The 16,720-nt window shown below is 38.5% G+C and overlaps 1 protein-coding gene across 5 annotated transcripts in view; it reads left to right on the top strand.

Moving 5' to 3' along the window:
* SBF2 (SET binding factor 2) overlaps positions 1-16,720 on the top strand; it is a 507,948-nt gene that overhangs the window by 426,038 nt on the left and 65,190 nt on the right. For all 5 annotated transcript variants that reach the window (XM_058545969.1, XM_058545967.1, XM_058545970.1 and 2 more), the window contains 5 exons: positions 7,748-7,918; positions 10,101-10,363; positions 12,266-12,438; positions 13,279-13,352; positions 15,073-15,268. In XM_058545969.1, the coding sequence (XP_058401952.1) occupies positions 7,748-7,918; positions 10,101-10,363; positions 12,266-12,438; positions 13,279-13,352; positions 15,073-15,268 (877 nt within the window). The remainder of the gene's footprint in view (positions 1-7,747; positions 7,919-10,100; positions 10,364-12,265; positions 12,439-13,278; positions 13,353-15,072; positions 15,269-16,720) is intronic.

Genomic DNA, 16,720 nt, shown 5'->3' with positions numbered 1-16,720 from the left:
CTTCTCTATAGTTAGACATTAAAATTGCTAACTTTGGAGAGGGTATAGCTATTAAAGATAATGCCTTAGTAAACACTTTTGTTGAGCTTTTGGGCCATTTGCAAGTACACATAGTGAGAGCTATGACTCACCAAATTCCTCCATTTCCTGTGCCAGGACCCACTGATGTCTTTCTTCTATTGTTCCTTTTACATTTACATCTCAGAGAAAACACTTTGTGATATATCTACTAGTAGTCTTTTTCCTGATTGTGTTCTCCCAGTCAGGCCCTTTATCTCCCGGTTTACAGTGCTGTTATGAACAACATTGTTAGGTTCATCAGTCAACACATCTGGAGTTGTTGTCTCTCCATATAGATTATATAGGCACTTTGTAGACAGGGATCCCATAGTGCTTGGTATTGAGTTAATGAAAAACACAAGTTTCCAGTAAACACGTAAGGATAGATTTTTTTTTATTTGTTTCTAAACAGGTTTAAGAATAGTTACATCAAATGTTTAAAAATCCATGAGTTCATAAAAATATGAATAAAAAAGAGAAAAACGAAGTGGTCATCTATGATGGATGCTGGAAAAACAACTCATTGTTTTTAAAACTGATAAATGAAGGGATAAAATCATGTATGTATCGTGCTTTCTAATACAGACTGTATGTTTGGATCACCAAACAGTTGATGAGAAGTTTCTCTTTATAGAAATATTCCAGCTAATAAGTGAGAGAGTAAAGGTAGAGTGAGAATGTCACTATTTTATTACTCCTAATGATTAATGAATCTAGACATTGACCATCAGTGGCCTTTAACATCACAAAAGGAGAAACAACCAGATGTATCTCTTATGGTAGTACTGTCCATGAAGTATTCTTGCCAAACAATCAAGCCTGAATCTAGATCAAGCCTGTAGATCCAACTACCAATTTGCAGGAAATACAGAGGACAAAAGAATGTCACATGACACCACTGGAATGCAGTCAGCAATCACCAGACTGATGGAAATTCTGTTGGAATAATGTATGGACCTTATTTGAGTCCTTCCTAAGTCAAACAGACTGATTATTTAAAAGGGACAAAAAAGGAAAGAAAACAAAGAAAAACTTTTTTAACATAAAGATAATTAAAAGTTTAAACACTGACTAGATAGTTGATATTAAAGAATTATTGTTAATTTTTTTAAATAGTGGATTTGCAAAAAATCTGCATGAAATAATTTCTCATTGGAAAAATAACCACTGTACAATAACTCAAAAATGTTTTTGGACAGATAACAATGGGAATTACCGTATTTGTTAGGCCTCTCTTAAGTACCACCAGGCACTATTCCATGGTACTGAAACCAATAATCAAAGTTGGCAGTTGACATGTGTGATAATATTCATGCGCCATTGTGTATAATAGCAAAAAGTTGGAAACAATACAAATGTCCATTAACAGGAACGAGGAAATGCTATATATTCATACAATGGAATTCCATACAGTGGTTAACTGCGCAGGGATTACAAAACTAGATTCTGTAGCTAAACTACCAGGGTTTGAATCCCAGCTCTGGTTCTGCCACTTCCTAACAGTATTCTCTTAGACTAGTTACTTAACTTCTCTGTGCCTCAGTTTATTCACCTTTAAAACAGGGTAATCATGAGATTGCTGTAAGGACTAAGTCAGTGGATAAATATACATAGTGAGAGCTCAGTACAGGTTAGTTATAGTAATAATTATTATTTATTATTACGTGGATAAGTCTAGCAACATAATGTATGAAAAACCAAGTTGCAGAATAAAACATAATATGATACCATTTATATAAAGTTTAAAAACCTGCAAAAAAAAAACGGAGAGGGAATTTGGAGCCTGTGTTGTGTTTTTAAGAGTACCAAACCCAGGCAAAGTACTTGACAACAAGCCTGTATTTAATTTCTGGACCACAAAGGAAAGAAATTGATTCATACTCTGATTTCTCAATATTTACTAAGCAACTTAATACAGAGAATCATTAGAAGGATAATCATTAGAAGGACTTCAACCCTGTCATTCCAACTACTGACATTGGCACATCAAATGAATACTGGGCAATAGTGTTGAATGAATATACTTCTTGTGCAAAAATTATGTGCCTGGATCTTCTAAGCAACCCCAGAGAGGTTTAGACCATTATGAATTTGAAGTTACTTGCACTTAGAGTATCAGGTAGTAGAACAGGAAAAACTATAGTAGATTCTCATAATCACCTCCTTTTAATTGGATTACTCACCATTCTGTAACTCCTAACGACTAATGAACACAGTATCCTAAATACTCATTGCTTATAGGCCACTCTCTTTCTGCCCCTAATAACTGAGTTGTATGTTTACAAAGAGCCAGTTGCGTTTTGTCCTAATTACATAGTTTAGTTAAATTTTACATAGATCAGTGAAATATAAGTTGTATACTTTGAAAAGCATCAATAAGAGATAAAATGAAACCTGCAATATAATCCTGTATACTCTTTATGCATATATACAGGTGGAAAAACATAAATGGGCATGAAAAATACCTAATTCAGGATCCTTGTTACCTCTAAGATAGAAGGGAAATGGGATCAAGAGAGGTACACAGTGGGCTGCAACCAAATCTGTAATATTATGTGTCCTTTGTTTAAAAAAAAAATGCACAAAGCAAATATGTTTAAGATTTGGTTAAAATTGATAAATACAGGTTTTAGATGCACATTTTTCCTATTCCTATCTTCCTTTTGTTTGTCCCTCAAGACTAAGCATTTCCAAAGTTCATCAGAAAATACTCAGAAATAAATTCTTAAAGTGACTTAGTATCTGGACTTGGTCAGACCAGTGTAGAATCATAAAAGGACTGGCTGGCACCATCTCTGAACTGTGCAGTGAGGTGCACTTGTATTCCAGTGTGCAGAACTGGATAGGAAATACCCAGCAATCAAAACAGTGAATCTTTGTATTTTGCCGTATTCTTTAAGACCGTTACATATTTAAGGAATTAGTCCTGCCAGCTAGCTTTTTTCCCTGAAATCTGGTTTCCCTCTGAGCTCCCTAATTAGAGCCTTGGGCCTGGAGAGCAAACATGTCTAGCCAGACAGGCCTTAGACAGGCCCCTCGTACTGCTATCTTAACCTTTCCCTTGACCAGCTCGTCTCTGAGGTGATTTGTGCATTTATTTGGATTTGAATCTGGCCTGCTGGTTGGTGAGCCCCATGAATTTATTCTCTATATCCTGTCCCATGCTGGGTTTCCTTTGAATGCTTTGTGGAAAATGAATGCCATTGCTTAATCTAGTACCTTCAGGGCTATTTTTTCTAGATAAGGAAGGAAGTCAACACATTCTTAAACATCTCATAAAAGTTCATGGCAAAATATCACTTGTTTCTTTAGAACAGAATCATAAGAATTATTATGAAATGTAAAGTAAATATTGTTGCCAGAATTAAAGGGAAAGAAAGAGAAATGTCATTTGACAACAGCATCCTCTACCAGCACCACCACCCTCACACTCTCAGTGCAAATTGAGTCTCATCTTTGTGCAAAATAAAAAGTCACGAGCCAGCTCTGGTGGCCTGCTGGTTAAAGTTCGGCATGCTCTGCTTTGGCGGCCCAGGTTCAGTTCCCTGTGCGTGGAACCACACCACTTGTCTGTTGGTAGCCATGCTGCGGCAGCGGCTCACATAGAAGAACCAGAAGAACTTACGACCATACGCACCTGTGTACTGGGGCTTTGGAGAGGAAGAAGAAAGAAAGGGGAGGAAGATTGGCAACGGATGTTAGCGTAGGGCGAATCTTCCCCTGCAAAAAAAAAAAAAAAGAAGAAATGCAGAATCTTTTCTGCACACAGACCTACTGAATCAGAAGCTGCATTTTTAAAAAATTAATTAATTTTAAAAAATAAAATAAAATGAAAGGTCATGAAATTGGCATATGGACCAATTTGAGAAACCGTCTTGGGAAAGTTTTTTTCTTCAAATCAAAGAAGTGATTAGAACCAGGAGATAGTTTTATCCACAGGTGCTTATTTTCTTTGTTTACTAAAACTACTATTACTGTCACAGGATACACTGAATCTAAAATCCTAAACAGTCTTGTTGCATCTTTCTCTAGATAATTATAATTTTGTTTTATGGAATATCTTAATTTTTGTATCTTACGGAAATGATGTAGAATAATGGAAAACCTTATTTCTGTTCCCTTCTCTACTACCCATCTTGGTGGGTGACCTTAGCCAAATCCATTTTCTTTATAGGGTCTCTCAAATGTACAGTGAGGACATGCAGTGTTCACCGTACTACCCACTTGATAGCCCAGCCAGACTGCAGAGCTCCGTTTTTGCAATTCCTATCTAAAGCCCTGATGGAATCTAGGCAGAATAAGGTGCTACTGCCCTCTGCTGGTCCTAAGAACACCCCTGCCCATCAGTGCAGTGGCCCTGCCCATCCTAAGAGCGAGGGATATAGTGCCCCTTGCCGTTGAGAAGACATAGCAGGAAACCACAAAGAAAGGAGGCAAATTTCAGGTTAGGAAAGATAATAATATTCGAAGTAGTATTTGAGAATTAATGATTTCTTATGCATGTGTCAGGTGCCATAGCCATTTGTGACTGTCTTGCCACCAAAAACTATTTATCGTATAATCACTTCATCCTGCTATAATTCTCACCTAGTAAACAAGCTGTGGGTTCTGACTCTTTGGGCCCCTGTCACTCTGTTTTATACCGTTTTTCTGCCTTAGAACATACATAGTCCACTTATATTCAAAAGATATAGGGAATTTTTTACATATTCACTTTTAGTTTCAGAATAAACAGGAAGATAATAACTGATATGTGCCAAGGAAAGTGAAAATGCAGCATCAGTAAGAAAAATGCTGAAAGAGAAAGGCAGGGCTTCATCATACTGTCAGATTCCTGTAGAGCTCTGTCAAGTTGTAGTAAGAGATTTATAATTAATAATAACTTTTTTGATGTGTTGAAGATCCTAAAAGTACTTCATGTGAGAAACTGATAAGGATTTGTTCAGAGCTCAGTTTTTCTGAGCTCATCTATATTAATATAATTTCAGAACTCCAAAATTTTAAGAGCTGCTATTCATTACATTGCCTTTGTAAGAAATGGTGCTGCCTCTGATTATGCTCATGGGAGAGGCAGTTGAGAATTATGCTTTTATCTTGTTTCAATTTCATGCCTTTAAAATCTCTCAAAATAGGCCTATGCGCTGCTACTGGGGTCGTTGTTAGTCCTTAGAGTGCTTAGGGGCAAAAGAAAAATTTGCAGCCCACATCCGAAGTATCTTCAAGCAGAGTATAAGGAGCATGTGATTCACAGTGTCTGTGGCTTCTGCTGACATACTCACAGAACCACACACATTTTGTCTCTGATTTCCCATGGGTAGATAGTAGCCGTGTCTTAAATGAGCAGACAGGCATTGTGAAGACCAACAGTGATCTTCGTGCAGCTTCGCCTTGGGAAACTCCTGATTTTTGCTTCATGGTCAGTCCCTGCTTACAGCCACCTAATAGAGTTATAGTCGACCACCTCAGCAACAGTGCATAGGCCTATCTTAAAAGGGACTTACTTACACATGGGATGCAGAAATACACAAACTCTCATAGGCAAAATCACAGCCACCCTACGTTCAGCTACACAAGTACTACATTTCATGGTAGGCATGGTGCCTATTCCAGTTCAAGGTTTAGTCTGCTCTAGACCAAGAAGGAAATTAGCATGTTTTGAGCATATAATTTTTACCAAGTATCTTGTACATCTGCTGTGCATCCCTAAGAAATGAACCAACTTTTGCTACATAACTGTTATGTATATAACCTTAATAATAATCTTCTGTGTCCAACATTTCAGGAGAAGAGAATTCAGCTTATCAAATTGCTTCAAAATAAAACTTATATTATCAGAAACTTTAGTTCCACTCTCAAAAAACAAATGAACTCAATTCCAAAGAATAAAATGGACAAAAAAAATTATGTTTATTGAGAGTGTTACTTGCTGTTTGCTGAGGATGATGGATTAAAAAATTTTTGAGGGGCTGGCCTGATGGCATAGTGGTTAAGTTCGTGCACTCTGCTTCAGTGGCCTGGGGTTCCCCAGGTTTGGATCTCAGGCGCGGACCAACACACCGCTTGTCAAGCCATACTGTGGCAGCATCCCGTATAAAGTAGAGGAAGATGGGCACAGATGTTAGCCCAGGGCCAATCTTCCTCAGCAAAAAGAGGAAGATTGGCAACGGATGTTAGCTCAGGGATAATCTTCCTCACCAAAAAAAAAAAAAAATTGAAACATTTTTAACTTTTAGAGGTGAAAGCAATAACTGTGGAAAGATGACTCAGATCATTAACTGAAATTTAGCAATGTATATTATCTGTAAAATTACAAACACAGTGTTAATTAAAATCATATCAGAGGTTTTGAGGCAGAATATTACTTTGGGAAACAAAATCCTAAAGTGCAAAAAAAAAACAGACAGCAGTGCTAATTGGTATTTAATTTATTTTATGATTTTCTTTCAGTTCCTTTGCAAGACAATTTGGTATAGTAAAAAGATCAGGAGCTTTGGAACCGAATAAACTTTGGGTTTGAAACCCAATTTCACCACTTATGTAATTGCTATATGGCCTTGGGCAATCACTTAAACCTCCCTGAACTTCTATTTTCTTTTCTTTAAATTGGCAATAGGGCCGACCTGGTGGTGTAGTGGTTGGGTTCGGCATCCTCTGCTTCAGTGGCCCGGGTTTGCAGGTTCGGATCCCGGGTGTGGACCTACACCACTCTTCACGCCATGCTGTGGCGATGTCCCACATACAAAAAATAGAGGAAGATGGGAATGGATGTTAGCTCAGGGCCAGTCTTCCTCAAGCAAAAAGAGGGAGATTGGCAACAGGTGTTGGCTCAGGGCCACTCTTTCTCACCAGTAAATAAATAGGCGATAATAATGTGCATCTTAACAAGATTTTAGTATTTAAAGAGATATATAAATATTTATGAAGTGTCTCAAGTGACAGAGTTAGTTTTCCTTACTTCTGTTGTTAATCACGGAGTATGGTTTACTCTTATTTTGAAGCCCAGCAGGAAGTCCTGGAAAGAAAGATTTGGTTTGAGATTACCTTCCCATGCCCAGACTTGGTTACCAGAAAATGCCCTTGAAGCCCAGGACAGTCTGCTAGGAAGTATGTGAGCCAGGCAGCAGCCTTGTTGGGGAGGTAAAGGGCTAGAGTGAGCAGTAGGGAGGGTGCAATTCCTCTCGAGTCCCAAATTCATGACACGCCTTCATTCTGTGTGTAAGGCCAAGTTGTAGGCTCACTCACATGTCGATTAGTACCCCCCCAAAATGTACTCTAAAACCAAGTAGAAGAAATTTTAAATTATCTGGAGTTTTATGTTTAGATTGTGATGGATTTTCTTATATGTCCTAATTGTAATGAGGCCTACCAACTCTCCAGTGCCTACTGTGTGCACAGTACAGTGGTAGGTACTTTTCATATATTCTCTAATTCATATAATAACTTTGATTTTTAGCTGCTGCTAAAATGTCCATTTTAATAGATAAAGTGACTGAGACCCTAAAGGATTTGATAGCAAGCCCAAAGTTGCCAGTTAAAAATGAGTAGATTGCTAGTTGCTAAGCTCATCCTGCTGTAAGATATCGTTTATAGATAAATCATTTGATCCCGTGGTTAACTGTGGCCCCTGTAACCTGAACTGTCATGACTCTGTCAGCCCCATGGTGATGTATATTGTGTGTTCTCACAGAAACTGGCCCCTGGAGTCAGCCAGTTTGCCTACACCTGCGTACAGGACCACTCCATTTGGACAAATCAGCAATTCTGGGAGACAACCTTTTATAATGCAGTGCAGGAACAGGTTCGTTCCCTGTATCTCTCAGCCAAGGAAGACAATCACATCCCACATGTGAAGCAAAAGGTGAGACAAGAGAAGAAAGGTACTTGTGTGGGGCTGGGATCCTGGCTTCAAGGAAAGCTTCTTCATGTATTCCCAGCACAAAAGGAAATCTAGCCACATCCTACCAATGTATTTGGGGTTTACGTTAGGGAGCCTTGTTGGTGAGCATCTTTCTTCTGTTGATTTATGACATATTTTTTCATAATAACTTCTTAATACGGTTCTTTAGCACTAGAATTGCTTTATTATATTTTAGTAAGTAAGAATTCCCTGGAAACTATTATAGGAGGTTGAACAGAAAGAACAAACCTAGAATACCTAGGCAGATGTCTTTGTGCAATTAACTTCTTGAAGAAATGTCAAATTAAAGTTAATTGACTCTAAAATAAATGTAAAATTCAGTAGTTCTGCTCAAAAGTATGCCAGCAATAAATCTAGGTCTCCTGTTAGGAATATTCTATAGGCTTCCATTTATTTTATCAGCATAAAATACCAAGAAAATATTTTAAAATAAAATTATTTTTAGTTTGAAAAAGTAGTTTAAATTTTTCTGAAATTTTAAAATGTTCACTAGCTGTCTGGTCTTGGGCAATTCGCTTTGCCTCTCTGTGCCTTATTTCCTCATTGGTAAAATGAATAGATATGATTATTGTAAGATTTTAATGTCTAATACAAGTAAAGGGCATTTAAGTAATATAGTAAGTATATAAATATAAATATATCCTATATTTGTAAATATAGGAAATAATGTTAGAAATTATCATCCTCGTTAATTGAACTTAAAGCAGCATTAAAGACTTGAATATCAGTGTTGATTCACTTTAAGAGTAATTTTTAGGGGCCGGCCTGGTGGCGCAAGTGGTTAAGTGCGCACTCCACTGCGGCAGCCCGGGGTTCGCAGGTTCAGATCCCGGGCGCACACTGACGCACTGCTTGGCAAGCCATGCTGTGGCGGCGTCCCATATAAAGTAGAGGAAGATGGGCATGGATGTTAGCCCAGGGCCAGTCTTCCTCAGCAAAAAGAGGAGGATTGGTAGATGTTAGCTCAGGGCCGATCTTCCTCACAAAAAAAAAAAAAGAGTAATTTTTAATTCTTATACTGAGCTAACACACTGCTACTGATCCTTTCTATTATGCTATTTTAAATTGACCTAATGTGAAATAAATGAACCTAGATATCTAACAGAAACTATATAGTTATACTCAAATATTTCTATGCCTCGTGTAATTTTAAATGTATTATTGGTCTAGTATTAAGTATGATAAGAACAGAAACTTTAATAACAAATAGCACTATCTGACACCTATCTGATATTCCAAATTATTATTGTACACTGTTAGTGTAAATTGTTTGCTTAATTTAATTTAAAACTTAGATTTTTCTTTCAAAACACCACATGCGCTTGGGTAAGGAATAATTTGTAGCAGATGTAAAGACATGTTCCAGAAATAATTGGGCAGGTGGGGTGCTTTTGATAGTTTTTTAAGCAGCTGTAACGCTAACGTTGGTTTATCGCAAAAGCATTTGTAGAGCAAACACGTGTCACTGCTTCTGTGTCCTCTGTTCTAAAGAAGCCTGCCTCTGAGCCCCGGATTAGATGTGTGAGACTATAGATATGCCAGCTCTTCATAAGCTATAAAGTGCTAGGCAGATGTGGGTTACTGTTATTGTTTAATCTTCAGCCTACTAGCAAACCCCTCTTAAAAATCCCATGGTCATCTATATACCCAAGTGGTGATAATGTTTGACTCTCACATTTACAAGGAAATCTAGCTCTATTTTTTGTGACTTTGGTCATTCTATCTTCTTCTCCCAAAGAGCAGAATAAAAGAAACATATCAGAGTATTAGTAAATGCTACTGGAGCATTCATACCTGAGTTTTTATAGGTACTTCAGGTCAACAATTTGTCATAACTGGCAGCTTGAAAGGGATGGAGCCGTAGAGGTAAATAAATGCAGTGAAATGTTAGCAATGAGAAGTGTTTCCATCTGTGCTTTCCTGCTGCTTCCTTGGGTTTGTCATATGGTTCCACTCAGAGCCTGCTGGAGCTGGGAAATAAAGAAGACTAGGTTTTGTTTTGTTTCTCTGTTTTTGTTTTTGCTGACATAGGTATTTAGTAGATGAGTTATTAAAACATCTTCCATGTTTTTTGAAGCTTGTGTGAAGTGATAGATTTCGATTGTATTGCTTTGTTTTTTAGGATAAGCTTCCTGATGACCAGTATCAGGAGAAGACAGCAATGGACCTGGCGGCCGAGCAGCTACGCCTTTGGCCTACTCTGAGCAAATCAGCTCAGCAGGAGCTGGTGCAACGTGAGGAAAGTACTGTCTTCAGTCAGGCCATTCACTTTGCAAACCTCATGGTCAACCTGCTAGTTCCACTGGATACGAGTAAAAACAAGCTCCTAAGAACATCGGCGCCAGGGGACTGGGAGAGTGGGAGCAATAGCATTGTCACAAACAGGTACTGAAATGTGGACACACAGAGAATTCTATTCTTCTTGGCTTAGCAGAGAATATAAAGTATTTTGGGCGAATATTGCCATACATATTTCAAAATTTATCCATTTTCCCCACCTTCAGACTTGCTCAGCTCTTCGCTATTAAAAGACCTTCTCTTCATCCAACTATTCGTTTTTGCTGAGGAAGACCAGCCCTGAGCTAACATCTATTGCCAATCCTCCTCCCTTCCCCTCCCCCATTTTCCCCAAAGCCCCAGTAGATAGTTATATGTCATAGTTGCACATCCTTCTAGTTGCTGTATGTGGGACGCCGCCTCAGCATGGCCGGAGAAGCAGTGCGTCAGTGCGCGCCCAGATCTGAACCCGGGCCGCCAGTAGCAGAGCACGCACTTAACCGCTAAGCCACGGGGCCAGCCCCCCATCCAACTATTCTTAACCACCTCTCATACTGTCTTCTCTTTCATGACCTAAGTTTTCAAACGTCTCACCCACTAGTGATCCAGCCCTTTAGGTGCTTTCTACCATAGCAATATACAGAAAGTGCTCTGGAAAATTACTAATGAACTCTTCTTGCCAAAGTGATTATTTGTTTCTTGGCCCTCCTATTCCTCAGCTAGCTATGGCATTTCCCTGTAATCATGTCCTCAGCCATGCCTTGCTCTCAACAGTGACTTCCCATACCCCTGAGAATAAAACCCGTGGACTACAAGGCCTAACAGGATCTGGCCCCTGGTGACTGCTCTGACCTTGTTTCCTATCGCTCTCAGTCAGCCAAACTGGTGTCCTGCTAATGCTAATCTTCAAACACTCTAAGCGTAATCCTGCCTCAGGGCCTTTGTACTTGTTCCTGCAATCTGAAATACCCTCCTTAAAATAGTCACAAGAATCACTCCCTCACTTCATTTAGTTCTCTGCTCAAATGTCACCTACCCAGAGAGGCCTTCCTGACTTCCCCATCTTAAGCTCATGTCCATCACTCTTTCTCCTACCTTGCTTTTTTTTTTTTCATGACATTTTTCTATAACCTGATTTACATAGTGAGTGGCTGAAGTCTTTTAACGCTTGGGATGGTGTGATGGCCATATTCACTGCTTAGCTTTACCTTAACACTGATTCAGGTAATGTGGCTCGATTTGGAGGAAAGAGAACTGAGTAGGTTAGAACAGGCAAATGAGTCTTCTCCATGATTAGCAGTCTAAACGAAGGCACAGGAGGCAGGAATGTTTGTTGAATAGTGTGAACTGAATAAGCACCGAGAGCAGGGATTGAGCTTTCACACTCCATTTCATATTTATCCCCTTCTCTTGCATAACTTTGTCACCTACAGAAGAATGATGGCTTCAAAGTGACCAAAAAGGTTGTGATTCCCTCAGAGAGAGATAAATATTAGCAAGAGAAGGATTCGTAGGACAATTTGTTTCTTCCGTTTGGAAGAACATACTATTGCTGAAAAAAGTTCTTTTACTTTGCCTACCAGGGAACATGTCCCTCAGTTGCCAAAGGCAAAAGATAGCCATATTGCTTTGTCTGATTCGATGTGGTAATTAACTTGGGAGGACATGTTTTTTTTAGAAGGTTCAAGTATCAGATTATAAATGAAAGAGTCCCTTTTTGCTTATTTTCTGTGGTTCCTGAGGTCCTTTTAGGAGAATGACTGAAGGATTCCTTACAAAAACAAATGTGAGTCCAAAGGACAATGCCTGACAGTAGCTTCCCAATGTAGGCAAGTAGAATATCATGTTTCACCGCTATCACCTGTGAAGGAGCCATGGCGTTAAGTGAGCCTTCTGCTTGAGTATACATCTGTTTGAGCAAGTTTAACTTGCTGTGGAAATTGACTGTGATATAGTAGTCATTTGTTACATTTGAGTACTGACCATAATTTCTTTTCTTAACTTTCTTAGTATTGCAGGAAGTGTAGCTGAGAGCTATGACACAGAAAGTGGGTTTGAAGATTCAGAGAATAATGATATTGCCAATTCTGTTGTGCGTTTCATTACGCGATTTATTGATAAGGTTTGTACAGAAAGTGGAGTTACTCAGGATCACATCAAGAGCCTTCATTGCATGATACCAGGTAATCACTTTGCAGATATTAGAGAACCAGAATATTAGAGATAATTGAGTAAAAACTTTTCTTGTGGGTCTACTTTTTCCAGCATAATACCTGCAATATTTGTCTTCTGGTAGTTTAGCCATGCTATTTAATTATGTTCTGGTTAGGTTTTTTAAATATTTTTAAATTGTGGTAAAAGATATATAACATAAAATTTGCCATTTTAAGTAGAAAATTCAGTGGCATTAATTACGTTCACAATGTTGTGCAGCCATCACCACTGTCTATTACCAAAACTTTTCCATCACCCCAAGCAGACACTCTGTACCCATTAAACGATAACTCCTCATTCTCCGCCCCCTAGCCCCTGGTAACCTCTAATCTACTTTCTATCTCTATGAATTTCCCTATTCTAGATATTACATATAAATGAAATCATATAATATTTGTCCTTTTGTGTCTGGCTTATTTCACTTAGCGTAATGTTTTCAAGGTTCATCCATGTTGTAGCAGGTATCAGAACTTCATTCCTGTTTATGGCTGAATGATATTCCACTGTGTGGATATACCACATTTTGTTTATCCATTCATCTGTTGATGGACACTTGGATTGTTTCCACCTTCTGGCTATTGTGAATAGCACTACTACGAATATTCACATACAAGTATCTGTTTGAGTTCTTATTTTCAATTCTGGGTATATACCTAGGAGTAGAATTGCTGGGTCATATGGTAATTCTGTGTTTAACTATTTGAGGAACCACTAAACTATGATTAGTTTTTAATTCTAAAATATCCAGAATTTGTTTTAATTCTGCTTGTTTTGTGTTCTTTCACTTTGAATACTCTGACTCACCCTAGGAATTGTAGCTATGCACATTGAGACCCTAGAAGCAGTGCATCGAGAGAGTAGAAGACTTCCACCTATACAGAAGGTAATTATTCCAGACCACATGCTTTCAGGGTATAACATCTCTTCTTAAAAACAGCAACAATAGACTGTTGTGCTCCAGAAAGTACCTTCTCCTAACCTTTTACAGAGACTAGCTCCAGTTTTAATGATACATTAAACTTTCAGAGGAGTTTATCATGTAGATCCTCATAGAAAAGATACTGAAGTAAGCATAGTGGACTCAATAAAGGAGGAATAATAACCTCTTGTTGAGTCTACTTTTGTAGGCAGGGCATAAATTATGAACATTCTAACTTCCAAGCCCAAGCCAAGATTTTTTGTTCTGCCTACTTCCCTAAAAAAAGGCCTTAAGGCAATTACCATAAAAACAGCAGGTTCCTGAATCTGTGTATATTACAAGCACACATTACAGCATCTGGGAAGTCTATTAACAATTGAGAGTCCTGAACCCTACCCCAGCCTCCTGAATTGGAGTACAATTGGGACTTGGCCTGGGAATCTGTACTTTAACAAGCCTCCCAGATAGTTATTTTGCAGCTAGTCTGGCACCAGTCTATGGACTAGGGTTCAGGACCCTCTTGCCTATATAACATAACTATTAAAAAGAAATTCAAAGGAGAAATCAGAAGCCAGATGGATAGGAAAGATAATTCTATCAGAAATCTGAGACACAGTGATCATTATACTTTCGCTTTACATTTAGCTCTGAGCTTCCTAGAGCCAACAAAAAGAATACTCTTGATTTATATAGTTTTTATCGCTTAGTAACAAATAAGCATATTATCTTCAGGAGAGATGGATTTTTTTTCTAACACTAAACTACTCTTCAGAAGAGTGTATCATATGGTTCCTTATTTCCCAGGATATGTAAATGTTCATTACTTGGCCATTTATTATGTTAATCTTCAATAAAGGCCAAGAAGGGCGGGTCTTTTTAAAGATGCATCCATTTTTTTAAGTATTTATTTTTTTCAATTTGCAAAAGTAACAGTGGAGCCAGCCCTGATGGCCTAGTGGTTGAAATTCGGCACGCTACGCATCAGCAGCCCGGGTTCGGTTCCCAGGCGCAGAACCACGCCACTCGTCTGTCAGTAGCCATGCTGTAGCAGCTACTGAATAACTAGAAGAACTAGAAGGACGTACAACTAGTATATACAACTATGTCCTGGGGCTTTGGGGAGGGGAAAAAAATCATTAAAAAAAAAAAACCTAATAGTGTTCTTTGTATAAAATTGAAGCATTAAAGAAATACGTATTGTAAAAAGTGGAAGTTCCCCCTGGTCCTCCACCCCACCACCTCTACCCTTAATCATGATAGCACCACCTTTAACAGTTTGGTTCATAGCCTTACAATTTTTTTTTCTTTTTCCAAAAAGAGGATCATAATAAACATACTGGTTTGCAACTTTCTTTTTTACTTAACAATGTATTCTGGATATCTTTCTATCTTAACATATATATATATCCATGTAATTTTTTTAACAGTTGCAAAATGTTCCATTGAATAGATGTTTCAAACATTTTAGTAATTTCCAATGATTTTACTGTTCATTAGCAATGCTGCCAAGAATCTTTTTACATTTAGATGCAGAAATGTTATTTCTGCCTCTTCCCAAATCTGTTTTCTCATTTTGGCTACCTGGGAAATCTGGCTCAAGTTGTTTAGATCTGTAGCTGAAAAGATAACCTTGGTCTAAGAAACACCACAAGAGTTCTGTTTAAAATACTTTCTCTGTTATTAGCCCAAGATTCTTAGACCTGCTCTACTGCCGGGAGAAGAAATTGTTTGTGAAGGTCTTCGAGTCCTACTGGATCCTGATGGAAGAGAAGAAGCCACCGGAGGCCTTCTTGGAGGTCCTCAGCTCCTGCCAGCAGAAGGAGCCTTGTTCCTCACCACTTATAGAATTCTCTTCAGAGGGACTCCCCATGATCAGCTAGGTATGGCTCATATGTCATCAGAACATGGATGTCTATGTGCTACATGAGGTTTTGATTCCATCTGTGTACAGTGATTTGCAGGTCATTTCAGATTCAAAGTAAGCCTTTTACCACATAGATATTTTTTAGAATTCTTTTATCTGTCAAAGCTAATAATAATTTGGATCATAGATTAATTCTTACTTGAAGAACAAAAGGTATCTTTTAAACAGTAAATCATGGGTTCATTCACTGAAATGATCATAATTTCATGAGGCAGCATCTTGTGACCTGGGGATATTCCCAGTATCTAGCTGCTAATAGTGTCCCCTGCTGATTTGCCCCACTTTTCCGAGTCCTGCCGTTAACTGTAAGGCTAAGGTTTTCCAGGCACATGATCCCTTCTGTGGAAGGATGTATTAAGCATCACAGGGTTATACAGCACTAACTCACTCCACTTCCCTCTCATCCCATTTCAACTAACCTCATTTCCCTCTTAGCATAAAACTTCTTTTCTATCCACTAAACTCTCTCAACTTCTATTTTCCACTATGCTATGCTATCATCTATATTAGACAGGAATAGGGCCGGCCCCGTGGTTTAGCGGTTAAGTGCGCGCGCTCCGCTACTGGCAGCCCGGGTTCGGGTCCCGGGCGCGCACCGACGCACCGCTTCTCCGGCCATGCTGAGGCCGTGTCCCACATACAGCAACTAGAAGGATGTGCAACTATGACATATAACTATCTACTGGGGCTTTGGGGGGGGGAAAAAAAAAAAGGAGGAGGATTGGCAATAGATGTTAGCTCAGAGCCGGTCTTCCTCAGCAAAAAGAGGAGGATTGGCATTGATGTTAGCTCAGGGCTGATCTTCCTCACAAAAAAAAAAAAAAAGAAAGAAAGGAATAGCATGCCCTATCAAGTCTGAATTATCTGTTTAAAATCACTGTAGTCTCTATATAAACTATTCTGGTTGATGGAAAAAGCCTATAAGATTTTGAATAAAATTATTGGACTTCAAATCCAGAAACTCAGATTTATATTGCTGTTGACAGATCTTGATTTTTTAAGTCCTCTAACTTCTCTGGGTTTCAATTTCCCCTTTTATAAAATTAGGGAATTGGGTTTGATTGGTGAGAATTCATTGGTTCTCAGCCTTGACTGTATATTTGAATTATCTGGGAAGCTTTAAAAAAATACCAATTTCTGGACCCAACCCTCAAACAATTGATATTGAATCTGGAATAGGATTCTAGGAATGGGGAGACCCAGGCATCTGTATTTTTAAGCCCCAGAAGCGATGGTGATGCATGCTGAGGACTGAGAACCATTGGGATGAAGGTCACTAAAATTCCTTCCTCGTCTAAAATTGTTCATTCAGTAGCATTTGATGAGTATGTACTGTGTGCTGTGCATTTTGTTAGACAGTGGGATTCAGATGTATAAAATGTATTATCTTTAAAATCTCACAACTGTA

This window comes from Diceros bicornis, chromosome 7 (assembly GCF_020826845.1).
Source record: "Diceros bicornis minor isolate mBicDic1 chromosome 7, mDicBic1.mat.cur, whole genome shotgun sequence".
NCBI classification, from domain to species: Eukaryota; Metazoa; Chordata; class Mammalia; order Perissodactyla; family Rhinocerotidae; genus Diceros; species Diceros bicornis.
Note: the sequence above shows the minus strand (reverse complement) of the source record. Positions and strands in the feature narration are given on the sequence as shown.